The sequence below is a fragment of the Gracilinanus agilis genome, chromosome 3 (assembly GCF_016433145.1).
Source record: "Gracilinanus agilis isolate LMUSP501 chromosome 3, AgileGrace, whole genome shotgun sequence".
Classification (NCBI taxonomy): Eukaryota; Metazoa; Chordata; class Mammalia; order Didelphimorphia; family Didelphidae; genus Gracilinanus; species Gracilinanus agilis.
Genome location: NC_058132.1, coordinates 417,052,585 through 417,073,428, shown reverse-complemented (window position 1 = coordinate 417,073,428; position 20,844 = coordinate 417,052,585). Strand labels below are relative to the sequence as shown.

The window sequence follows — 20,844 nt, the reverse complement described above, 5'->3', positions numbered from 1 at the left end:
AGGATCTTGCCATCTCCCCAAAATCCAGATGACGAACCTGTTTGGTGAAGACATCATGAAGATGTCTGAAAAGCCTTCACTGTACCATGAAGACCAAATTTGAACTTTGGGGTGCAGTTGATTGAACTATGGGGAGTTGAAATTGAGTTGTATATATTGTTTTAATTGTACACTGTTATACCAATAGGGGACTGCCCCCAAATTGGTTTTTTGTCAATGAGGCTAATTTTACCCATTCATTCATCTATTTCTTTTACCTCCAAAATTCCTAAATTTTAGAAGTTGTCTATTTTTACAGGTCCAGCGAAGAAAACGGGCTAACCTTTTTTTTGCCGGCCCTCAGGGGGAATTGTAAGAATGAAATTTGGAAGATGCCATCTTTAAGTATATATATGTATTTTCTATGGACACATGGAAATTATCAAACTACATTTCCCGTGGTCCAACGGGTTTCCAGTTCCGGTTCTTTGGGCGTGGGGATGCCTACGTCTCCACGCAGAGAACAGTTTAAATCTCCCGGGGTGAGGAGGAACTTCCTCTCGTTTAGCTTCTGAGCGCATGGAGGTAACAATAATGACTGAGGCGGCAGTTTTAAGCGCATGGTCTAATGACTTTAATTGAATCAGCATGGCTTTAATTAAAATACTAATTATTATTATTATTATATCAGCCTTTATTATTTTTCATCTTAATATAATACATTTTGATACATTATGTTAAAAAAAAATAAGAAAAGAAACCATAAGAAAACTGCCTACCACTCTAAGAACCAGAGGCCAAAAATAGAAATAAAAAGCTTACTTCCAAAAGAAATCTCAAAATGAAAACTCACAGGAACATTATAATAAAAATCAAAGAGTATCCAAGCCAAAAAAAAAGCACTGTAAGTAAACAAAGGAGAGAGAATAAAAGTACCAAGGAATCATTCAGGATTATACACATTATTCCAAAGCCACTACTATTATAAGAGAACAGAGAACACTGAATGGGATGTTCCCAAAGACTTAATACCAAGAATAATTTAACCAGAAAAACTGAGGATAATTCTACAGGAGGAAAAAATAGATTTTTAATGAAATAAGAGGCCTTCCAAACATTCCTGATTAAAAAAAAGATCAGAGCTGCAATACAAACACTATATTGTAAATACAAGGAGCCATGAGAAATATAAAAAGAAAAAATGATAAATAATCATAAAGGATGAAACAAAGATAGCCTGTTTACATTCTAATATTGGGAGGTTATATTTGTGTGGGTCCCCTTGAACTTCTATTATCACCCACGGCCATAGCTAGCATCCAATTAGGCAGAAGGCTTTGGAAGCGGTAGTTTTATCATGTCCTTTTGATCTCAAAAGAAAAATGCAAAGGGAAGAGGAACATATGGGTTGGAGAGCATGATAAAAATTACCTCATATAATTGGGGTATACAAGTCTTATAGAAAAAAAGGATGAGAGGGAGATCAAGTGACCTTTAAACTTCATTATCATCTAAATTCAAAGGAGGGAATATATATTAGAGTTGGGTACAAAAATTACAGAATTCATTCAACAGGGAAACAAGAAGGAAAGGGAAATAAAAGGGAAATAAAAAGAAAAGATTAGTCCTAAGCAAAACAAACTTGAAGGATGTATGAAAAATATAGCAGCTCTTTTTTTTGCAGTGGTAAAGTGGAAAGTGGCATAGTACCAATCACTTGGGGAATAGGGGGACAAATTATGGTACATGAATGTGATGGAATACTATTGTGCTATAAGAAATGATGTGAACACTTTCAGAGAAACTTGGAATGACTTGGGTATAAACTATGCAGAATCAAGTAAGTGTGCAGGACCAGAAAAACAATGTATACAATAACAGCATTGTAATCAACTTTGAAATTCTTAGGAAATCTGATCAATGACAAATCATGATTACAGAAGACTCATGATGAAATGGGCCACCCACCTCCTGACAGAAGTCAATGACCTCAAGAACAGAAAACTGCGAAATACAACCTTTAAACCTGGCCTATGAAGGAATTTGTTTTGCTTGACTGCAGAGAGAAAATACCCCTAACATTTCTGGCCCTTACACTGCCCCCTCCCCAAAAAAGAATGAGGTAAAAAAAAAAAAAAAAAAAAGAACCTAAAGATGTAAGGAACAGACAACAGATGTGTTGGTTTGGAGAGCTAAAGCATCTCTCTCTTTGCTTGCAGGGGAGGCCATAGGAGAAACTCTGGACAAGGGTTGCCCTTAGCATGGGATGCCCAGAAAAGTCAAGCTTTTGCTAAGCACTAGATAGTCCAACTTTGTCACTTAAAGAGTTAAGGATCTTTGGGGCAGTTGGGTGGTTCAATGGATTGAGGGCCTAGAGTTGGAGTCCTAAGTTTAAATCTGGCCTCAGACACTACCTAGCTGTGTGACCCTGGGCAAGTCACTTAATTGCTTAGCCCTTGCAACTCTTAGAACTATCTTAGAACTTATATTAAGAAAGAAAGCAAAAATTTAATAAACTGCTTATTAATTTTGTAATTGGCAAATTCATGTGTGTAAAGTATCTTTTAAGTAAGTATATTTGTGTTTGTTTTTCAAAAAGGAAGATCTAATTAGATTCCAAACAGTGTTTTTCATCTATTAAAAATCTCCAGAAGTAAAAGGAAAAGATACTTTCAACTTTCTGGGAATTCAAAGGCAAAGAAAGCCTTTGAAGAGGTCTGCAACATAACCATTGTTGGTGCTTTCCAAAGAAAATGTTAATAAAATGTTGGTTTTCCATAATTATGAGTGAATGATTGCAAGTCTGTGTCCCCAGGGAAGCACTAAAGTTGGAAATTATATGCAATAAGAATTTATGCACAAGAATTATTTGTAAAGCATATGGTTAAAATATATCTTAGGCTTTTTAAATGCCTCTGGATATACTCCAATAAAATTATTTGTGGTTCTGATAAAATGTTTTTAGATGGCATCACAAAGAACCACTTCTAGGACTTTCCTTGATGCTATGGGGTAATGTGGAAGAGACAGATAGTGTAAGTCAAACATTTTGGTCACTTGAAAAGTCATAATATAAACTTTTAGAATATTTTTTCTACATAAAATGAATTTTGTTGGAAGCAAAAATAAAAGGTTCATTTTTAGATATACATAATATAACAAGCATTTATAAGCATGTACTATTGACTTTTTGTTCTCATATGACTACACTCAATTTAGCCTCTTAGACTGAGATGCAGCAGAGTATAAATTGATTTTCTGTTGCTTGCGCTAATTTTGGCCTAACAACACCAAGGGAACTGTGATAGTCACTAGAAAATATATGAAGTCAATATACAACAAAATCCCTGCACCTAGGGTGAGAGGGATAAGATACTCAAATGGATACATAATGTAGAATAGTACCATATTCCAAAATGAGTTAAAAATGATAAAAATGAGAGTCAAGAGGTTGTAAGAAGAAAAGTACACTAATATACTATTGATGAAGTTGAAAATTGGTCAGACTGCTTTAGAAATCAAATGATTAATCTATAAATCAATACCCATTGAATGGAAAATGCCTATCTGAAGGTATATGCAATAATGCAAAACATGAAATTAAAAATAAAAATAAAATAAAAAATAAGGATTTCAATGAAACATGGAAGAGCTGATAGAAAGTAAAGTAAGCAAAGCCAAAAGACCAATAGTTTCAACAACTATAATAATGTAAATGATAGCAGCAGCAGTAGTAGTGGTGGTAGTAGTGGTGGTAGTAAATAATCATACTGTGATAAATTATAATGAATAATTTCAGAACTGCAACTGATAGAAACTCATTTTCCTCCTTTAAGAAAAGTGATAAAAACTATGGGTTATGGGTCTAGCTTTGTTATTTGGCTCTAACTAAATGTAAGTGATTTTTTTTCCTATATGAAGGAATGGATAGTTAAGTAAAATTGCATTTTAAAAAAAGCTATTTTAAAAAAATAAATGTATGAGTTATAAAACAGTGTAAGCCAAAGAGCATCAGAAAAGTTTTCTAGATGAGGTGGCATTTGAGTTGATATTTAGATAACAGTTAATAGGTGCCTACAGGTAAAGATGGAGAGGCAGGGCATTCCAGGTCAGGGAATTCTAAGCAGCTTGAACAAAGGTACAGAAAGTTCAGTCAAAGGAAGTTTACAATAAAGACATTGAAAAATTCAGAAGAATGACTTGGCAGTCAGTTAATGAAAGCAATAAAGATGAAAAGGAGACAAGTAAAATGAAAAAACTTTGTAAGAGAAAAAGCCAGAGGGAGATAATAGCAGCTAGACAATCTGAAAACAGCAGGGTAGAATAACAAGTATTCTCTCCTTCCTCAAGAATTTGTGAAACTAAACTGATTAAGGCTGAAGAGAAATGGGAAGGAGGTGCTTGCCTCCTCCAAAGAAAATCAGGTTTCTTTTAAAACAGATAGAGGGCATCTACTCTTACCACTCTTCTGCTAGGAACCAATACACAATATTGAATCTAAGATGGAAGGTAAGGGTTTAAATAAACAAAGCAAGGAAAGAGATAGTCTCAGTTGGTTTGAAATATATAAGAATTCCAACAGCAATTTGTCTTGTTTAATTTAGTCTGCCATCATGCTAAAGATATAGTGTGAGTAGACTTTTAACTGATATAGTCCTCTCTCTCTCCCTCTCTATATAGTAGAATATTAACTGATAAAAAACACTACTATTCTCTGAGTATTAGTATTAGTTATTAGCTTAAGACAAGTAAGAAAAATGTCACTCACCGTTTCTGAAGGGAAAAATGATGTCTGTAAATTCTGACTTCGTAGCAAAATGCTTTCTATCACAAAGGCTATGTGTTCTGCTTCAAGAACATCATCAGGATAAATGAAAGGAGAAACAAGAAGTAGAGCCCATTTATTTAAGTCATCAATGGACTAGGATGAAAGAAGAGGGGGAAAAAGGAAGTTAGATATCATTGCAAACCAGAGTTCTAATTTATAGTATTTCTACCATCATTACTCCAACTCCAGCACAATAAAATGATATGCCTCTACTTCTAAAGAGAAAAAAATTACCACTCAAATGAATAAATATGGTAATTCAATTCAATAAATGTTTACTAAGTGTCCACTGTGTGCTAAGTCCTGTACTAGGTACTAAAGCAAAAATATGAAAGAATTCCTGCCCTCAAAAGTAAATCTGTTCCATTTATGAAAGTAATACAATTTTTCATGTGTTGTTTTTTAAACTGCCAATTTAAATAGCTACGCAATCCTTTTTTAATGCATATGTATTTGTTTACACAAACTGTTTCTATCCAGCAACAAGATCCAAACTTTTTATCCCTCCTCTAGCCTTCCACAGCACCAACTCCCCACCTAACCTGAGCTATGGACATTGATCAATTCATACTTCACTGAAAAAAATTGTGAACATTTTGTAAAATTCACCTTGCTTCCCTTCTATTCTCAGTCAGAAATCACTCCTCACCATCTGGTCTCACATAAAGGTGACTTTTCTTCTGGTTAAGACAAACCTATTTATATATACCTTAATCCTATCCCCTCCTATCTTCTCCAAAGACTGCCCATTCTATTTATCCTGACCCTCCCTCTCCTAATCCTTCAGCCTCTCCTTATCTAAAATATGCCTCTTTCTTCTCTACCAAGAAAGAAACCCTCATTCAATAATCCCCACTAGCTAACATCCCTCTCTTCCCCTTCTCTTTAACAAAGCTGTCTATATAATTTGCATATATTTCTTCTCACTCAGTAACTCTTGGGCAATCTAGCTTTTAATCTTGGTTACTGTATTTTTTTATTGCCAAACCTTATCACCTTTTCTCAATCTTTATTCTTCTTGCCCTTGTTGCAGCCTTTGATATCAAAGGCTTTCTCATCCAGGCTACTCTCTCCTGACTTACTTCTCAGCCTCCTTCCTTCCTAGGTCCTCTTCTACAGATGTGGTGATTGATATCATCAGCTCCCACGAACTCAACTATCATCTTCTCTATGATTCCTAGATCTATATATTCAGCCCTAATCTCCCATCTGAGGTCCATATCACCAACAACTTTTCCAAAGCCGGCCTCAGACACTTCCCAGCTGTGTGACCCTGGGCAAGTCACTTGACCCCCCATTGCCTACCCTTACCACTCTTCCACCTATAAGTCAATACACAGAAGTTAAAGGGTTTAAAAGAAAAAAAAAAGAAAAAATAAATAAAGCAGTGGTCAACAATATGGTACTGGTTAAGTATAAAGCAGCGGTCATCAAAACAATATGGTAGGGCAGCTGGGTAGCTCAGTGGAGTGAGAGTCAGGCATAGAGACAGGAGGTCCTAGGTTCAAACCCGGCCTCAGCCACTTCCTAGCTGTGTGCCCCTGGGCAAGTCACTTGACCCCCATTGGCCACCCTTACCAATCTTCCACCTATGAGACAATACACCGAAATACAAGGGTTTAAAAAAAAAAAGATTATTTAAAAAAAAACAACAATATGGTACTGGTTAAGAAACAGAAAGGTAGATCAATAGAATAGACTAGGAGTAAATGACCTAAGTAAGCTAGTGTTTGATAAACCCAAAGACCCCAGCTTTTGGGACAAGAACTCACTATGTGAAAATATGGGAGAGATTAGGTATGGGAAAAATTAAGTTTAGATCAACATCTTACACCCTATGCCAAGATAAATTCAAAATGAGAAAATGACTTAAATATAAAGAGTGAAATCATAAATAAATTGGGTGAGCATTGATTAGTATACCTGTCAGATCTATGGGAAAGGAATTAAAAACCAAGCAAGAGATATAAAAAATATATAAAAATATAAAATGACTTTGATTATATCAAATTTAAAAGGTTTTGTACAAACAAAACCAATGCAACCAAAATTAGAAGGAAAGCAACAAACTGGAAGATTTTTATAACAAAGTCTCTGACAAAAGTCTAATTTCCCTAATAAATAAGGAAATAAGGACCTAAGTCAAATTTACCAAAAAAAAAATCCAAAAAGCCATTCCCCAATCAACAAATGATCAAGGGACATAAATAGGCAGTTTTCACATGATGAAATCATGCAAAAAAAAAAAAAAAAAGGTAATTCTGTGTGTGGGCTTTTGTGTGAAAAGGGGTTTTTTTGAATACTGTATAATAAAATCCCAAGCTCACTGCAACCATGAGCTGACAGTCTCCAGAGTCATCTTTCTCACCTAAGCTGTTCCCTTATCAGATTCCTGGAGCTGTTGGATAGTTTAACATCTAACCAATAAAGAACTTCAAAGAACAGGAGTAAAAGATTTCTTCAGGGAATCCTATGATAAAAAAATGGATTCTTAAGTGGTGAAGGTGAGGACTGATAGACCCCTAGACGTGCTTCAATGGTACCCTCAAAATGTCAGGATTTACTCAGGAAGTCAAACAAATTGGGTGATGAATTTTAAGTAAGAACAAGAGTCAAGAGTCACAAGAGTCAAAGAATGGGAAGGCATGGAAGATTATTAGAGAGGACTTCTTTATCCCTTACATGTACAATAAAACTTTTTTCTAAGGTACAAAGCCCATTGAATAAATGCAGACCCAGATCTATGGACAGTGCAATAAGTCTCCAATGTACAAACTAAAATTATAAGTACTGTACTGGAAGAGTGCTTATAGTAACAGAAGTCTACTGCTTCCACTACTGAGGAAATCTAAAAGAAGCAAAGTCTGATAAGATATGAACAGACATATACAGGGACAGAAACGTTGGAGAAATAAAAAACAAGACTTGACATATGTTTGGATATGTGGAATGAATGAAAGTGAGGAATCGAAGATGAGTGACTTAGAAGACCGATGATACCTTTCATAATAATAGGGAAGTTTGAAAAAGAGGTGGATTTGGGAATGATGCTTAAATAGCAATACATTGCTCAAATATAATAGGAAAGATAAACATTTTACATAGTATTCCAGGCCCTCATTTAGCCCTCATTATTTGACTTATCTCAAATTACACTCCCTCGCTCCCACTCAAATTGCACAATTTCATATTATTTGATTGTATCCTTCCTTTCTCCACAATTTTACTCACATAGCTTTCTAAAGGTTTTTTTACATCCAAGTAAATCCTGCCCATTTGTCATGTCTTGCCATAAATACCACTACCTCCATATTTCCAGGCAAGAAGTCTTTAAGTATCTACTATGAAGTGGCACTTTTTATCTTTTCCTATTGCACCTACTACATTTTACCTTCTATTATGGTTATTTATGCCTCCCTTTGTAGACATGTCACATTCTTTAGCCAAGAAAGCATGTTTAATTTATGTGGGCATTCCAATGATGCTCTCCTCACAATGTAATCAAAACATCAAAGAAATTCTAATGTCTCAACAAATCAGTTAAGTAACTTGGTCTTATGTCAGTAAAACATCTATATGTAAGTTTGACTGCCATAAAAGTTAAGGGCCTACAAACTAAAGAAACATAGAAATTATTCATTAAAATGTGTGTGTATGTATATGTATATATATGTGTATGTATGTATGTATGTATGTGTATATATATATAACCTAACCCAAATTATATAAATGCATGGTTTTATACCCAAATGTATAAGTGATACAGTAGGAAAAAACCAAGACTTAAAATCAGAACACAAGGATTTGAAGTGCTCCCATAGCATTTTGCCTGCTTCTTTGGTCTATTACATTCTACACTGTTACATTTATTTGTATATGTAGTATAACTTCTTATTAGTGTAAGCTTTTTCAAGGTAAAGACTAAAGTCATTTTTCATGATTATATACTTAGCAGCTAATAAATAGCAAGTTCTTAATATATGTTGAAATGAAATTAGCATTGGAGCCAACTATGCTAGCTTTAACTGAATATTCAAAATGTTGTTAAGTCCTTTGTTTTTGAAGACCAATGACTTTGTAATGAGTGATGGCTTTAACAGGCTTGAAAATCAGACTTTAGTGAGGCAGAGTTGCACAAATTTGTCAGCCTTTCTCTTCCAGGGTCACAGAAGTCCAGTGGCAAAACAAAAGTCACGATAAGTGGCAAGGATCCAGGCTGTAGTGTTTGACCTTGGCATCTTCAGTGGATTAACAAGGTCAAAAGTACTCCAGAGATCTTCAGTCACCTTCACAGCCAATGAAACAAACTATATTATTCTCTTATTCACCAGGAAAACTGTATTTTGGGATAAATATTTCCCTAGCCTAGATCATCAAAAGGTTTAAAGCCTTCAAATCCGGCCTCAAACACTTCCCAGCTTTGTGACCCTGGGCAAGTCACTTGACCCCCATTGCCCACCCTTACCACTCTTCCACCTACGAGCCAATACACAGAAGTTAAGGGTAAAAAAAGGTTTAAAGCCTGTCAACCTCAAACTAAATCTGATTTAGCTCATATGCCAGGTGGTTTTTAGCAGGGTCTGGCTGCTGCACATACTACCAAAGGTATTAGACCTCCCAAAACATCCACTACATCTCAATAGCCAAACTAAGAAGACTTCAAAGGAAAAAAAGTACTCTTAAGCTGCCCTATTCAGCTGTCTGATTCAGTTATTGAATCCAGAATATCCAACAAGTTTCTGGTAAAGGGAGAATTTTTTCAATTTAGCTAAAGTAGGAAATGGCTTGATATATGCATTAATACATATCCTCTCAACTTATGTTTTTTGGGTAATAAGATCATGTGTGATTTTTCCCAACCATTTAATATCTTCTTTTATTGAAGACACTTGAAAACTGATCTCTCAATTTATGATGAGACAAGTAAAATTGTGTCATGAATATATAGCTTTGTTCTATGTGTCTGGTCTAATCAGTTTGTTCTTCTGTAATGTTATTTCCCCCTCCTCTTATGGGGCATGTGAAATCTTAACACAGTTATAAAGAACTCAGGAACTATCATCTAGTATAATTCCCTCATTGAGGCTGAGCTGAAATTTGAACAGAGGATCTCTGACTCCAAATCCAAAACTCCATTATACCACATTACTTCTCTCAAATGTTAAGAATCCCAAATGTGGTAGTTTCACAGTCACTAATGATGAATATAGTTTATGTTCCATCCTCCCCTGTGCCCACTTTTGCAATAAAGTCATCAAAAATCAATGTACAAGTTGACATATTTTCAAGGATCCTATTGGAATTCTTCCAGGGAATTTCTTTATATTTTATGCTGTGTAACAGATGTTAATCTATTAAACTGCAATTGTCTTCCTCTTTTTTGCCTTGCTCATAACAGTACAAAGCAAGATTATCAAAGGTAGCAGAAAATTACACTACTTGCCTATGGCTCTTTTATTTGGGTATCTACAAAGAGTATATGAACCTTACTTCTTAACTTCTTGAACATTTACAATGAAAATCTCTGTCTCCCCCCTCTATATATATGTATGTATATATATTCTTAACATATTTAGCATAACAATTAAAATATTCAGATTTGGTTTAAAACTGTAATTCTTGACTCTATTTCTACCATCAAAAATGACAAAGAAAAGGACTATTTAGGACTGAGCCCCATTTTATATGTTTCTTCATTTCAAAAGACCATGGACAATGAATTTATCATCTAGAAGCTGACAAATCAGAGATGAGCTTTTCTATAGTTAGACTAGCCTGTTCCTTCAAAAGTCTGTTGCAAGGATCATGCAAGAAAACACCTTTATATAGCTAGAGAAAATGCCAGAACCTGTGCTCCACTAGCAAAGCTTTCAAGAAAACAATCACCTACTTACCACAAGGCATTGGACTGGAGTAAGGCTCTGGATGAGGTTTCCATTTCAAAGAGTCATAGATCATCTAGTTCAGCTCACTCCCAGCTCACTTTTATAGATGAGGAAACTGAGGCCCAGAGAAATTAAGTAATTTACCCAATGTTACACAAATTTAGCGGTTGACCTCCAGGCCTCTAAATACAGTGTTCTTTCCATTGAATTACACTGCTCTACTCTCATTCAGCACTTTTTTTTTTCCAATCCTCACCTTCAGCCTTAGAATCAATACAGGATATTGGTTCCAAGGCAGAGGAACTGTAAGGGCTAGGCAAATGGGGATTAAGTGCCCCAGGATCATATGGTTAGGCAGGCAGTATCTGAAGCCACATTTGAATCCAGGACCTCTGGTCTCTAAGCCTGGCTCTCTATCCAGTAAGCCACCTACAAATCTTGATCCTCAAAATAACAGCATTTAATCAAAATGGTTTTTAGATGTATTAGATTCTGCTTCCTAAATAGTACTGGACATAAGCACAAGAAAAAAAAATTTAAGAAACGTATAAATCGTAAAAACATTTTTACAAGTATTTTAAGGTCACATAGCTGGCTAGTAAAATCTACAATCTAGGTACTCTAAACACACGCTATTTCCACATCTTATGAAATCTAGAGCCCCTAACAAATGCAGTTTATTTTCATTTGTCACAAAAGTCTGACTCATAAACATAATATATAAAGGGGGAGGGAAAATATGGTCAGAAGTCATGTTACAAAATCACCCTTCCAAAGGTCGATAATAAAAACTCACTTTGTTCATTTTATAATTTGCAAAAGCTTTACATATCTCCCACTTGTGACTCACAACAACCCTGTAGATAGGTTTTTTTTTTCATGGTAGTTTACAATTCTTCATGACTCCTTTTCTTGGCAAACATAATGGCCTAAAGTGACATTTACTTCTCTAGTTCATGTTATAGAGGAAACAGGATTAAGTGACAGGATTAAGGCAAACAAGATTAAGTGATGATGACCAGGACCACAGTTATAGTATAGTGTCTGAAGAACTCAGGAACCCTGGGTCTCCCTCACTCCAGACCTGGCCTTCTAGCCACTAGACCACCTACTGGCCCCTACTGAACCAGAGATCATGACCACTCCGCTGGGAAATAAAAGGAGATTCGAACCCAAACCTTTCTGAGTCCAAGCCTAACACTTGCCATTCTTGATGATGGGAAGCTAAGCAAAGCCACCCTGTCTTCATTTATCCCATTCCCGCCCCATCATACAAGAGAATTAAGAGAAACTACCTGGGTCTCATCAATGAAGAAGACTCGGTTTCCCATCCTTAAGCAGATACTCTCCTCAGTGACCCCCGGGGCCCCCGGGCCGGGCCTCGGCTGCTCCAGCTGCAGCTTGCTGCCCCCGCCGCTACTGCAGAATGTGAAGGAGCAGCTGGTGCGATGTAGCCTGCGCACCGTGCTGCGGATAATGCGCGCGGGCCGCGCCCCCCAGCGCGCCCACAGGTACAGATAACACAGCGTGATGAGCATGCTCCGGAGTGCCCGCCGGCGGCCCCCCCCCAACTGGGACTACCTAACTACCCTAGGTGGCTTTCACTCACTCCGTCACCCCCCTTCTCCCAAACAACCCTGCCCGGTCCTGTCCTGCACACGCAATGTCTAGTGCTTCATGCCCTCGGAACACCCCTTTGCCCACTTTCACGCAAAATTCTCAGGGGGACGCGTGGAGGGGAACGAGGTTTCCGATCCGATCCCTCCCGGGCACCGTCCAGGCCTCCGCCCCCTTACTGAGGGCAGCAGGCCAACTAATCACTCACCTGGAGGGTCCCTCATCCCTCTACCCTCTTTCCCCCATACAACCTCTACCACTTCCTCCCTGACCCCTCCTCCTTCTCTGGTTGGCCCTGCAGAAAGAGAAAGGGCGAGCCTGGTTGGACCGACCGAGGAGTGACAGAAACAGGCCACGCCTCCACGCTCCTTTCCTGAGTCCTGGGAGGAACCCAAACAGGCCCCAGGCTGCCCCAGAGTGATTTGATTCTTGTTTCGGCTGCCTCTTTCGTCTTGGATTATTTTTGGTTTTGTATTTATTATAAAATTGCCTAATTCACCAAACTTTTACCTTTACCAAATCATAAAAGCAAAACTTAATGCTTTAAAGCTTTAATTCTGTTAAATATCCCCAATTTTATGTAAAAAATATTTTACATGGGAAAACATTTTTAATATTAATTTAAAAAATTTTTGAGTTCCAAATTCTCTCCCATATTCCCGACCCTCCCCCACCTACTGAGAAGATAATGATATCGATTACAGATATGAAGTCATGTAAAACATTTCCATATTAGCTATGGAGCAAAAGAAAAGTAAGTTTTTTTAAAGTATGAATTGCCTATCTAACTCAAAAAACTTACCATCTTTGGACTATTTCCCTTAACCACATGATAGAAGCAAAGATTTCTAAAAATTTTTATTTATTTCATTAATTTTTTAAGTTGAGTTCCAAATTCTCTTTACCTGATGCCTCTCCGCTATGCAGTGAGAAGGCAAGCAACATTATCTATTATACATGTGAATTCATACAAAATGCTTCTATATTAGCCAACATACACAAAGAAAAAAGAAGTTAAATATGTGTGAAAGAAGCATAGATTGCATGTGTTGCTAAGTATTTTAGTGAATGCCTTATCCATTTAAATACCCTCATTCTAAAAATGATTTAGATCAAATCTAAAAGAACATCAAGTTTTTCTTCACAACCCTAAAATTACAGTAACCTTCAAATAATTCTCACATTTTCTTCAAGTTCGGAATGATGAATAAAATAAGTATTAAGTACCTTCTGTGTAACAACCACTATGCTTGGCACTTCACAAATATCTCCTTTGATCCTTTTAAAAACTCTGGCTTCATTCAGTAGTTTTCAGTCCCATCTGACTCTTTGTGACCCCATTTGGGGTTTTCTTAGCAGTAAAGAAGTAAAAGTAAAAGTACTTCTTAGTTCATTTTATAGATGAGGAAACTGAGGCAAACAGGGTTAAGTGACTTGCCCAGGGTCACACAGCTAGTAAGTGTCTGAGGCTAAATTTGAAATGAAACTCTGAAGTACCAATTTCCACTTAAATTACAGACATATTCTATTCAAAACATTAGCCTGTTTATAGATGTTTATAGAGGTGATAGCAAACCTATGACACACTTGTCAACACTGACACATGTAGCTATTTTCGATGACACAAGGCCACATGCGGCTGGTTACAGAGAAGTATGGGGCTGCATGCTGAGGATGAAACATTTGCTGTAGTGTGGTGTAGACACTCTATGCACTATAGATGACAATTCTACCTATATTAATTTACCTATTTTGGTTTATTAAATAGTTATATATTACAATTATACATTTTTATTTAAGCAAAATTATATTTTTCTTCAAGTAACACACTCTCATAACACTGCTCATTTTTTTGGCAAATTTTGACACATCAAGCTCAAAAGGTTGCCCATCACTGCTCTAACCCTTTAATTCCAGTTTCCTTCAGTCCACCTCAACTACATCTAGAACAAGTCACACAGTGGATCTCCATATTAGCCAGATGTTTTACTTCTTTGATTAGATACACTCAATGTTTGACTGTAACCTCTTAAAACATTCTACTTTTTACTGCCTTAACTCTCCTAGATCTATTTTTTGCAATCCCTCAGAGACCTCTAAAGAGGGCAAATTTTTATTATTCCCCCTCCTCCAAAAGGCTCTAGGAAGGGGGTCAGAGAACACTAAGTGCATTATTATACATGGTGCCAAGACAGTGATGAGCATCAATGATTCTACAGAAAATGTTGCCATCTTCACTACTGTAGCCCTAATATTTCTAGTGCTCTTCCTGCTCAGTGTCTGTCATTGAGAGACTGGACACTGTAAAATGGGGGGAGCCCTCTTATCACATATTGTTGTTGATTAGTCATGTCCATACTCTTTGTGACAATATTTGAGGTTTTCTTAGGAAAGATACTGGAGTTGTTCACCATTTCCTTCTCCAACTCATTTTCCAAATGAGGAAAGCAAACAAGATATAAGTATCCAGGGTCACACAGCTAGTAAGTGTACAAGGTTAAATTCAAGAAGAATCTTCCTGACTCCAGGCCTGGCACTCTATGCTCTAGATTATTTAGATCCAAGAATCAGTCCTTCCAAAATGGGAGTGGGAAGGGTGGCAAAACTTGGAATTGCTGATCTTCCTTTTCCACTTCCACTCCACTGAACATTATTATGCCTCCCTCTGGCAAAGTGATCATCTGAAATCTCATCCCAATGCAGACTGACTCAGTTTTTGTTACTTAATACCTTCTCAGCTCCCTCCCTATATAATTGAAGTACTAGTCAGAGACTGAGAAAGTCGTCCTTTATGGGTTCAGAGCTTTCCACATTCCATCAGAGGCTCTGATTGGTTTCAACTCCTCCAAATTTCATGCTCCAAGGCTGGGAACTTCCCTAGAGAACTCCTCTATCTCCCCCCTACCCCTTTTCAGCTTCCTTTTGGGTGTTGTCTTCCCCCACTATATTCAGAAACTGTCTTTCTTTTTTGTATCCCTAGACCTTAGCAGAATGCCTGACAAATAGTAGACATTTAATAAATATTTATTGAAATTTAAAACTGGCATATTAAGTTGCACTTTCAGAGAGTTGCTACATGGTTTAGTTTTTGCTTCTCTTATATAAGACATGTAAGACAGATGTGTCTTCATGGGTTCTCTAAACATAGGTCATGGTGGAGGCAATGATAAATAATGCAATCTTACTCATCCTTCTACAAAGAGCAGAAGATGGGTCATGAAACTGGCCACTCTTTTCTTCAGTCTTTGTTAAGGATTGTTGTTATATCTATCTATACCTCTAGATATTGAGGTTCTAGGTGTGTAATTTTGGTTCAAAACAAAAAAGCCACTTTCCTGGCTTTTATCCTTTAAAGGGGGAAATATCCCAAGCAAACTCACCGACTTAATTCCTTTATTGACTGAAAAAAAAAAAGAAATATTTAATAGTCAGAAAAGCCATTTAATTAAGGAGAGGGGTCACATGGCTGAGTAGGCCCCTACACAGAGCTGTATGCTACACGCCTACAAGAGGATTGAACTTAGGATGCCCTGGGAGTGACACCACACTAGATGACAACTCCAAGGAACAAAAGAATTTGGGGAACCTACATACCATTTGGGAAGATCCAGTGGCAGGGAAAAATGACCATAGCTATAAGGAAATGTGAGTGTTCAAACTATACTGACAGGCTTGGGAAAGGAATCATAGCCAGAGGTTAGGGTGTAAGGGAAGGGGCTACCTACAATGGATATTAAAAGGATGGTCCCTGCCCAGATGTGGGTCCTCTTGGGAAAGGGTCTGATACAATATGAAGACTGCCTAAGGCAAAAGGATATTTACCATTTACCTTAGGGTCCATTATTCAGTCTGAAACTGCTACCCTGAGATTCTCTTCAGGGAACAAGTACAAGCTTTGGGGATTATAAGCTAGTCCTAAAACTTGGGGTCTCTAGATTCCATGTTGACACCTTCTTGCAAAAATTTAATTGGGAAGTCACAAATAGTGAGTAAACCTATTTATCCACACAGAGGGCAAACAAAATTAAGAGAAGTTATTGTTATGCCCGGAGGAGTATCCCAATAAATGAGTCTTCCACCAACAATGCAAGATGCAAAGGGACTTTATTGTCTAGCTCGAGCTAGGGTCTCCCACCTAAAGTTGGTGAGTGACCCCGAGCTGTGCCGGGGCTAGAGTTTTTATGGAGTAGTCCTCAGAATGGAACAGGGTAGAGGAATGTCCTTAGGTTAGGAAATCTTGTAGATAAGGGGACTGTCCTAAGGTAGATAAAGTGAATTCCTGAGGGGAAGAGATCTAGGGGAGAAGGGGTAGGTCTTCAGGGTAGATAAGGTCCATCCCAGGAGACTGGAGGTAGATAAGGTCAGACCCTAGGGGGTCTGCAAGGTTGGGATTCCAGTGGATATTTCTATTTCACCATAATGTCTTATAAGGGTCGGGCCCATAATGTCATACAGGGGTCAGGATTTTTAATTCTGGCTCTTTCTAGGTTCCACATTATATGGTTTAGATTATGCCAGAAAATAGAGTAAATGAGCTCTTCTTCTGAGAATTAGATGTATTAGCTTAAATCAAGAGAAAGGCCTCAATTGCAAGGGAGAAGAAATTCCCTTAAGTCTCTATAGAAGCAAGCTAGAAATCAGGGAAATGTTGAAGATCTAGCTTTGTAAACATGTCTGCAGTTTCCAAATTCTGTCTATCTTTGAGATATAGATATATAGATATCTATAGATATCTGACTCTCTTTCTCTCTCACACAAACACCCACATCCACCGACGCCCACACACTCCTTGCCTACATGTCTAGTGTTAATCCTGAAGAAAATCTGGTACCTCAGATGTTCTCTGGAAGTAAGAAAAAGTGTCTGTTCTCCTAAAAGTTCTCAGACCAACTCTAACCATTGTCCAAATATAATATTGTGCAAGACCTGTGTTCAAATACAATCTCAAACACTAGCTGTGTTAACTTGGGTATTGTGAGGGGTAAAAGACGGGTTTTTGATTGGGTGAATATTAAAAGGTTTGGTAGCCAGGGAATTTAATAATTAAAATAATGAAAGAATAACCTCAAGTCAAAAAGACTTTTTCATAAGTAAAGACCTCTAAAGAGGGCAAATTTTTATTATTCCTCCTCCTCCAAAAGGCTCTAGGAAAGGGATCAGAGAACACTAAGTGCATTATTATACATGGTGCCAAGACAGTGATGAGCATCAATGATTCTACAGAAAATGTTGCCATCTTCACTACTGTAGCCCTAATGAAAGGAAGAGGAAATAAGCAAATGAGAGAGAGGATAAGACAGAATAAGTAATCTAACACACTAGATAAATTGCTCCCATACCCTAGTTTAACCCAGACAGATCTAATCCTCAACCAAGGGAGGTTTGGCCTCCCTTGAGTCCAGAGGGTCCCAGAGGTGAATGAAGCAAAAGCTTCATTCATAGAGTCTCTATTGAAAGGGAAGTTCCTTAACAGAAGTTCAGGAAGATTCAGTCTTTACACTCTCCATGTAGAATTCCAAAGGAAAGATTTAAAAACAGTCTCGCCTGGGGCAGGTGGTAGCTCAGTAGATAGAGAGCCAGGCCTAGAGACAGGAGGTCCTAGGTTCAAATCTGGCCTCAGACACATCCCCCACCTATGTGACCCTGGGCAAGTCACTTGACCCCCATTGCCTACCCTTACCACTCTTCTGCCTTGGAGCCATTACACAGTAATGACTCCAAGACTGAAGGTTAGGGTGTAAAAACAAAACAAAATAAAACAAAAAGTCTCACCCAGGTCTCAGGGTCCAAGCTCCAGAGGTCCTCCAAGTCCAAACCAGGAACAAGAAGAGAAAAGCTGAGCTCACTAAACTCTCTTTTAAAGGGACTTCTTTTGTGTCACTTTCTGTGCCTTCCTCTTAGTTTGTGTCCAATCTTAATAGATGCTTTTCTTAGGACTGCCCTGGAGGCAGGGTAGATTTAATCTCATTATCACAATGTGTCATTGATCTCCATCTGCCTCAGCTTCCTCATCCATAAAATGGGAATAATAATACCTACCTCTCAAGACTGTTGTGAGGATCATTAGACTGTGCTCCTTGAAGATAGAGACTATCTTTTTTTGTATATCCTGCACTTAGCACAGCACATATCAGGCATTTAATAAATTCTTTTTTTTTTTAATTTTTTCTATGTTTACATTATTCATTTTCTTTCCCTCCCCCCTCCCACAGTCAACAAGCAATTCCACTGGGTTGTATGAATGTTATCACTTGATACAGTCTACCTGGAATCTAGAGACCCCAAACTTGTAGCCTGGTATGATCTAATGAACCCCAAGTTTTAGGACTAGCTTGTGAGTTGGAGACCCCCAAAGTTTAATATTCTCCTTTCCTTAAGAATCCACCCTGAAGGGAATCTCAGGATAGCAGTTCAAAACTGAATAATGGCCCCTAGGGTAAATGACCATCCCAGTTAGGTGGAGTTAGACATATGCTAAATATCCTTTTGTCTTAGGTAATCTTATTGTATCAAGACCCTTTCCCAGGAAGCCAACCAGACCTTTATTATCCATTGTAAGTAGCCCCTTCCCTTACACCCTAGCCTCTGGCTAGGATTCCTTTCTCAAGCTTCCCATCAGGATGATAATGTCAATCATCTTTCCCTGCCCCTGGATATCCCCAAATGGTATATAAGTTCCCCAATTTCTTTTGTTCTCATCTAGCATGGTGTCACTCCCAGGAACCAGGGCCCAGAGTACCCAGAGATCAATCCTGGGACTCTGCATAGGCATGTAGTGGGCAGGTCTGAGTAGAGGCCTAACTCAGCACTGTGACCCCTTTCCTTAATTAAAGAGTGGCTTTTGGGGGCCACTGGGTAGCTCAGTGGAATAAGAGTCATGCCTAGAGACAGGAGGTCCTAGGTTCAAAACTGGCCCCAAAAACATCCCACCTGTGTGACCCTGGGCAAGTCACTTGACCTCCATTGCCTATTAAAAAAAAAAAAAAAAAAAGAGTGGCTTTTCTGACTATTTAATAGTTCTGTGTTTTTTCTAAGTCAACAATACCTATTTCCATATTATTCGTTTTTGCTATAGAGAGCAATCTTTTAAAGCCAAAATCCCAAATAATATATCCATTTATACAAGAGATAAATGCTAAGTCATATGTTTTTCTTTTGCGTTTCTGCTCCCACAGTTCTTTCTCTCAATGTGGATAGCATTCTTTCCCATAAGTCCTTCAGGAGTGTCCTGGATTATTACATTACTCCTAGTAGCAAACTCCATTACATTGGATACTGTAGGAGCCCAAAGTTAGAAAGTAGGAACCAAGCAACCACAAATAAACACAAGCTAGGGACTCTCCTGTTAGGACTTCTTTGAGAAACCCATGGTTACTAACAACAGGAGGTTACTAACCTGTAACCAGGTTCCCATAATGTTGAGTATACTCTACAACCTGTATAAAAACTTGTGCTTCCCTCCCGATGGGGTCCAGGTTAGTTCTAGTGTCCCTAACTCTGAGTATTAAAGTTCCTATTGCTTATTACATTGTGGGTTTAGACTCATCCTTGCTACAGGGATCTGAACTGGGCATGACAATAGTTCCACAATGTTTCACTTTCTGTGTACAATGTTCTCTTGGTTCTGCTCATTTTACTCTGCATCAGTTCATCGAGGTTCTTCCAGTTTACATAGAAATCCTACAGATCATCATTCCTTACAGCACAATAGTATTCTATCACCAGGATATACCACAATTTGTTCAGCCTTTCCCCAATCAAGGGATACCACCTCATTTTTCAAATTTTTTGCCACCACAAGGAGCATAGCTATGAATATTTTTGTACAAATATTTTCATTATTATCTCTTTGGGGTACAAACCCAACAGTGGTATGACTGGATTAAAGGGCAAGCATTCTTTAAATGTTAGGGTCCGAGTGGATTGCCACCCAAGGAGCACACGGAGACAATGCAATCCAAGCAAAGGGAAGTCTTTATTTCTAGTGCGCACTAGGGGAACTCAGCAAAGGAGTTCCAAAGCAACATAGTCAGAGTGGAGTTTAAATACATTTTTGAAGCTTTGATCTAGTACCTATGAATAGATTCATGGTTTCAGTTCAGTGCTCAGGAAGGAACAGGACTTTACCCTAAAAAAAAAGGACTCAGTGTTTTGGTCTGGTGCTTAGACTTAAGGAGAACAAGACATTACATATCAGACAGGTATGCAGGTGGGAGTTGGGGTTTAGTTTTAATCATTTACTTTACTTCATAAAGTCCTTTGTGCATAATTCCAAATTGCTTTCCAGAATGATTGGATTAATTCACTACTCCACCAACAATACCTTAGTGTCTGAAGCCATCCACTGACTTCACAACTGTTCCTAGTGGGTAAAAAACTCTCAGAAAGGGGAACGAGGGATTGAGAGAAAAATGAGTTACCAGTTAAGGTCTAATGGCAGGAGAACATAAGGCGAGAATAAAGACACAGAGGCAAAGAAAGTTCCAACATGAAGTAGTCAGACAGCAAGTAAATTCTAGGGGATAAGAGCTTCAC

The 20,844-nt window shown here is 37.9% G+C and overlaps 1 protein-coding gene across 1 annotated transcript in view; it reads right to left on the bottom strand.

The window, feature by feature from the left end:
• HLCS (holocarboxylase synthetase) overlaps nt 1–12,230 on the bottom strand; it is a 133,999-nt gene extending 121,769 nt beyond the window's left edge. Inside the window, exons 1-2 of the mRNA XM_044670267.1 lie at nt 11,988–12,230; nt 4,748–4,900 (exon numbers count right to left, since the gene is read on the bottom strand). Coding sequence (XP_044526202.1) covers nt 4,748–4,900; nt 11,988–12,230 — 396 coding nt within the window. The remainder of the gene's footprint in view (nt 1–4,747; nt 4,901–11,987) is intronic.
• Nucleotides 12,231–20,844: the final 8,614 nt, after the last annotated feature.